Genomic DNA, 6000 nt, shown 5'->3' on the forward strand with positions numbered 1-6000 from the left:
CCAGGAAATTCTGATCCCCTGATCCCGCTTCACTTCAGTTAGAAGGGGAAGCTACAGCATCTACTGCATGAGAAATAACATTTTTTTTGCATGACACCAGCAGAAATACAATGTAGTAAAGACAATAATGTTTTAAAAGTGCATGTTTGTGGTTGACTGTGGCAGACGACAATGCTCCTCTCAAAGTGATGCAGGGGACGCCAGAGTTTGTGGCTCCTGAAGTGATCAACTATGAACCAGTGACTCCAGCTACAGACATGTGGAGCATCGGAGTCATCTGCTACATACTGTGAGTGGACCAGGACTAGACCAAACTGGACCAGGACTAGACCAGGACTGAAACAGGACTAGACCAGGTCTAAATCATTATTAAGCAGAACTAAAGCAGGACTGGACAAAAACTAAAGCAGAACTAAAATAAAATACATAAAATAATGCTGTGTTTTTCTTACAGATTGAGTGGAGAGTCCCCGTTCCAGGGAACTAGTGACGCGGAGACCTTAGCTCTAGTTACGGCCGCTCAGTACGAGTTTGATGAAGACAGTTTTGATGAAATCTCAGAAGAAGCAAAGGACTTCATCAGCTCTCTGCTCAACAAGGCCCCCAGGTGAAGCACTAGTAGTAGTAGTAGTAGTACTTGCTTTAGTTGTAGTAATGTTGTAGTAGTTCTAATCAATCAAATTAAAGATACTTTATTTAAAAACAGCAGAACACACAACACACAATAATGACAAGGAGTAACATGACACATGTGGTAGAAGTAGTAGTAGTAATATTTATAGTAATAGTAATGACAGTTGTTGTAGTATAGTGGTTGTAGTTATAGCAGTAATAGTAGTTGTAGTGGTTGTTTTTCAAGTAGTATTAATAGTAGTAGAAGTAATAGTAATAATAGTAGTGGTGATAGTTGTTGTGGTACTGGCTATAGTTGTAGCAGTATTAGTAGTATTAGTAGCAGCATTAACAGTAGCAGTAGCTGGAGCAGCACTTAGCAATCTTAGTAGGCTAGTAGAAGTAATGATTGTAATTGTTGTAGTGTAGCTATTGTAGTAATGATAGAAATACTAGTTTAAAATGTCCAACAATATTTATTCTTTTAGGCGGAGACTGACATGTGCAGAGGCACTTGCTCACCACTGGATGGCAGCATTTGACTCAGAAGACACAGCTTCCTGCAAGAGTCTGTCCAAAGAGAAGATGAAGAAGTTCTTAGCCCGACAGAAATGGAAGGTACAACAGTGTAGTACAGTATCTGTGGAAGTAAATATTAGGATTGTCAAAAGTATCAAAAATCAGAAACTAATTGATAATAAAACTAGTACCGAAACTAGATACTTTGAGCAGATATCGATACTAAAAAAGTCACATTCACAGGACAGAAATGAACCTTTCCTGAATAACTTTAGAATGATGTTGAGCTATATCAGAATAAGTATAAGACACATAGACTAGTGTACACTCATGGATCACTAGGAAAACCTACCTGTACACAGATATAAGGCCACATGGGAATACAAAAGAAAGTACCACTACCATTTAATGCTGAAAATGTCATTCTATTATTAGTATCAAAAGCAAGTTCCAAATTTTAGTATCGTAACAATATTAGTGCAATGTGACAACACGCGTTAGACCTAGTGTCGAGTGAAAATGACTGTTACCCTGATCTCTAAAACATGTGTGAACAGAAAGCCGGGAAAGCCATGCTCGCCCTGAAGAGGATGGCTCTGCTTTCCAAGAGCGAGAGTTCAGGATCCATCAGCCCCGCAGATGGTGAGGGACTACTATACAACACAATACTACTGATATTCAAAAAAGTAGTTGTAGTAGCAGTAGTAGTTATAGATGCTGTAAAAGTTGCAGTAGTAGTAGTTGTCATAGTAGTAATAGCAATTGTAGTAGTAGTTGTTGTAATAGTTGCAGTAGTAGTAGGAGTAGTTATAGTTGCTGTAATAGTTGTAGTAGCCGTAGTTGTCATTGTAACAATAGTACTGGTAGTAATAATAGTAGTTGTTGTAATAGTTGTAGAAGTAGTAGTAGTTGTCATTGTAGTAGTAGGAGTAGTTGTAGTTGCTGTAAGAGTTGTAGAAGTAGTAGTAGTTGTCATTGTAGTAATAGTAGTAAAAGTAGTAGTAGTTGTTGTAGTTGCTGTAATAGTTGTTGAAGTAGTAGTTGTCATTCTAGTTATAGTACTAGTAGTGGTAGTAGAAGTAGTAGCTGTTCTAATAGTTGCAGAAGTAGTTATAGTTGCTGTAATAGTAGTAGCAGTTGTTGTCATAGTAGTAATAGTAGTAGTAGTAGTGGAAGTAGTAGTAGTAGTTGTTACTTAACCCTGTGTTTGCTTGTGACTGTGGCCAGCCCCTCCCCTCTCCCCTGAAGCGAAGGATGCCCTGCAGACTCTGGAGAAGAAGATGCAGGGCCCCCCTTGTTTCACAGTGCTGCCCCAGGACCAGACCTCCTCCCTGGGCTCCAGCGCTCGCCTGTCCTGCCACCTCACAGGTAAAGCTCTGCAGTCTTAAGATTATCTAAAGGGGGCACTGTGCAGTTTTTCTGGCGAAGAACAACATTTATATGCAGACAACACAGCTGCTGCCTACCCGAAAAGTTACACAGTGCACCTTTAAGCCTGCATTTAAGCCATAGACTGTATGTATAAATAGACATAGCTAACTTGCTAGCCGCCACGTTCCAAAAAGGTGTGAGTAAAGGCATGCTTCTGGCTCCAGTGACCCTGGGCCTAGTTCACTTTCTATTGAAAAACCGTTGCACCTCTGTCCATAACTGATGCTGTTAGGGTCATCATTTTGGTCTTAAAATGTTTGTATCAACCTGATCCTGGTGTTTTTCTTTCATTATTATGTCTGTAAATCAAGTATTAATAGCATTAATAACCTATAGACCAGGTTATTACCAGTGAGTCCAATGAGGCATCTTTTTTGAGGTTTGAGGCAGGTTTGATTGACAGTGTTGTTAAACCAATTGTGTAGGTGTGAAGGGGCGTGTATCTTAAACAGCCTCGCTCTGAATTGGCTCGTTGGTTGCTATGATATTCACGGTAGGAATTCCAAATATGGACCTCGGCTCCAGATTCACCGCTATAACTGCTAGCCTCGATGAGCTTCATTTGACTGTAGCCAAACGCTGTGGGTGACGTCACACTCACTTCTTTATACAGTCTGTGATTTAAGTAACAGTTATCCTTCACAATATGGTGTACCTTAACCATACCTTAAAGTGCACTTGACATGTTTTTTTTTCTTCTAATTATTACTTGATGAATATTACCTGATAAATATACTAGAACTATTAGTAGTAGTAATAGTAGTAGTTGTGATTGTTGTTGTAGTAGTTGTTGTAGGTAGTTGTAGTTGTAGTTCGTAGTTGTTATTGTAGCAGTAGTTATTGTAGTAATAGTAGTAGTCGTAGGTAGTAGTAGTTGTTGCAGGCAGTTGTAGTAGTAGTAGTAGTAGTAGTAGTAGTAGTAGTAGTTGTAGGTAGTAGTAGTTGTATGCAGTTGTTGTTGTAGTAGTTGTAGTAGTAGTATCGGTTAAACACTATTCAATGTTGTGGTGTCACCTGAAACATCTTAGTTCTTTGAGCACATATAGATTTGTTGATCTTTAAGAGAGTTTAAAACGGTGCCGTCCTGGTGTCTGCAGGTTACCCAGACCCAGAGGTCGTGTGGCTCAGAGGAGACGATCCTGTTATTGAGTCTTCGTCAGTGGAGATAGAGTATGAAGAGGACGGCCGCTGCAGCCTGGTTCTATCCAATGTCACCTCTGAAGATGCCAGTGTGTACACCTGCAAAGCCACCAATGACCACGGAGAGGCAGTGTGCTCCGCCAGACTCTTTGTTCTACAGTAATGAAAGAAAAGATGTTTACATGCAGAGAGATGTTAAATATTTGTAGAGATATCAGAAAATGTATTAAGTGAATTAAAAAACAAATATTTAGCTGTATTATAAAACTGTATAAAAGTGACTATTATTACAGAAACTCAAATGCTAATAATAATAAAAACGCACTGGATTTATATCGGGCTTTCAAGATGCTCCAAAGCTCTTTTCATCACATTATTCATTCACTCCACACTCAGTGGTGGTAAGTTACTATTGTAGCCACAGCTGCCTTGAGGTGGACTGGAAGTGAGGCTGCTAATCTGCACCGTCACCCCCCCAATCACCACCAATCCTCACTCACACACTACATTTATACTAGGAAATGTGGGTGAACTGTTTTGGAAACAACAGTTTGCATCAGAGCCACTGCTGCCTCCCTGTGGCACCTGGTCGTTTCTAAAATGTAATGATGTCATATCTCCAGATGGGAGAGGGGCAAGAGACAGTTTTTCCCATCAATAACATTGTATTTCCTGCTGAAATATCCAAAAAGTAAATGCGAGTGATGGGACTTTCGGCTGTTTTAGGGGATCCGAATCTTTTGGATCCGTTCATTTCAAAGAGCTTTCAAAAGACTAGCTATTTTACTGCTAACCAGGCCCAACCCTGCCTAGCTTCCAACATCAGGCATCGACAAGGTTGTATGTCCAGTATGGCCAGTCAAAATGTCAACAGGTTATAGCTCATTTTGTCATATAGCTAAGAATGTATGTAACAGTATCTGTGTATCTGATATCCCAAGTCACTTTGATGGAATAAAATAATTAAAATATATTTCAGAACAGATATAATGGTGTTTCTTTTGCACTCTTTATTTAACAGTTGTGGGATGATCTATTGTACTCAGTGTTTTACAAAGTTTTTTTTAATTTTTTTTTAACCTCATTTAGTACACCTCTATATGGGCACCTTTTCTCTTTCTCTTTAACATTCTTCTCTTTGTCCCATACATTTCTTGACAGATGTGATGGTGGATCTCTTCCATACTTTTCTCTGTAGTTTTGTTGAGTCTGTGTATCTGATTTTGTCAATAAACCGTGATCCACTTTGTTCTTTCTCTTGAGGAGGAGCCATTTCTTATGTGTTCATTCAACAAGATGCCTTTTTATTCAACAGGATGCATGAACTACATTAGAACAAATCAAGTGTAAACAGACTTTATGGACACTGTTTTGTTAATTCTACAGTGCTATTCTTTGTCCCTCTGAAATTCACTGATGACACAACTTAAAGAGTGATGTCATTGGACCTATGATGTAAAATATCCACAGATAATGATTCATATAGAAAATAGTTATGAACACTAAATTAAGTTATGAGAGATAATGAAAAAAATGAGAATGGAGAATGGTTTATTTGAAGATCTAAGAGTAAACCAGAATAAGCACACACTGTTTTAACTGTGGGTCCTCTCTCCTCCCACCAACAAAACACATCAGCCAGGAACCCTTCCACAAAAGATATAGTCACAAGACTAACAAGACAACATTTTTTTAAATTTACCCCCAATATTCTGCCTCAGTGCCTCTGAGGGGGGGTGGTACCTGGGTTATTGCTTTCTCTGGAATGTTCCATGGTATGGTATCAAACATATCTATCTTATATTTATTAAATTACAGGTGTTTTTATTGCTCAAATATACCATCATAAACATACATTATTAAGTGGGGTCACCGCTATGTAGATCTTAGCTGTAACTTGGCCTAGTGTGCTTCCATGCAGCATTAGTTTAGTCCTGTGGACCCACAGACTGTATAAAGAAGTGGACTAAGCGAGTGTGAAGTCACCCATAGCATTCAGCTCCAGTCAAACGAAGCCCATCGAGGTTAGCAGTTATAGGGCGAATTTGAAGCCAAGTTCCACATCTGGAATTCCGAGTATGAGTATCCTAGCAACCAAAGAGCCAATCTGGAGCGAGATTGTTCAAGGTACATGTACCACTGGTATAGCAGAGAGCAGGGAAAGAAGGCGCCTGATTTGTGTGTAATTGTTATGTGTTATGTTCACTGCAGCAGTTCCAAAAAGAGAGGCCAGCGTGAATGGAATAGAAAGTGACCCATGATCACTTCCTATTTGGAACATGGTGGCTAGTGTGTTAG

At 39.3% G+C, this 6000-nt stretch overlaps 1 protein-coding gene across 1 annotated transcript in view; it reads left to right on the forward strand.

Moving 5' to 3' along the window:
- The window catches only part of mylk5 (myosin, light chain kinase 5), a 32808-nt gene extending 28116 nt beyond the window's left edge, over positions 1–4692 (forward strand). Inside the window, exons 13-18 of the mRNA XM_033971214.2 lie at positions 166–289; positions 455–607; positions 1101–1230; positions 1689–1773; positions 2359–2499; positions 3660–4692. Coding sequence (XP_033827105.1) covers positions 166–289; positions 455–607; positions 1101–1230; positions 1689–1773; positions 2359–2499; positions 3660–3865 — 839 coding nt within the window. The 3' untranslated portion in view covers positions 3866–4692. The remainder of the gene's footprint in view (positions 1–165; positions 290–454; positions 608–1100; positions 1231–1688; positions 1774–2358; positions 2500–3659) is intronic.
- The last annotated feature ends 1308 nt before the right edge of the window (positions 4693–6000 follow it).

The sequence above is a fragment of the Periophthalmus magnuspinnatus genome, chromosome 8 (assembly GCF_009829125.3).
Source record: "Periophthalmus magnuspinnatus isolate fPerMag1 chromosome 8, fPerMag1.2.pri, whole genome shotgun sequence".
In the NCBI taxonomy this organism is placed as follows: domain Eukaryota; kingdom Metazoa; phylum Chordata; class Actinopteri; order Gobiiformes; family Gobiidae; genus Periophthalmus; species Periophthalmus magnuspinnatus.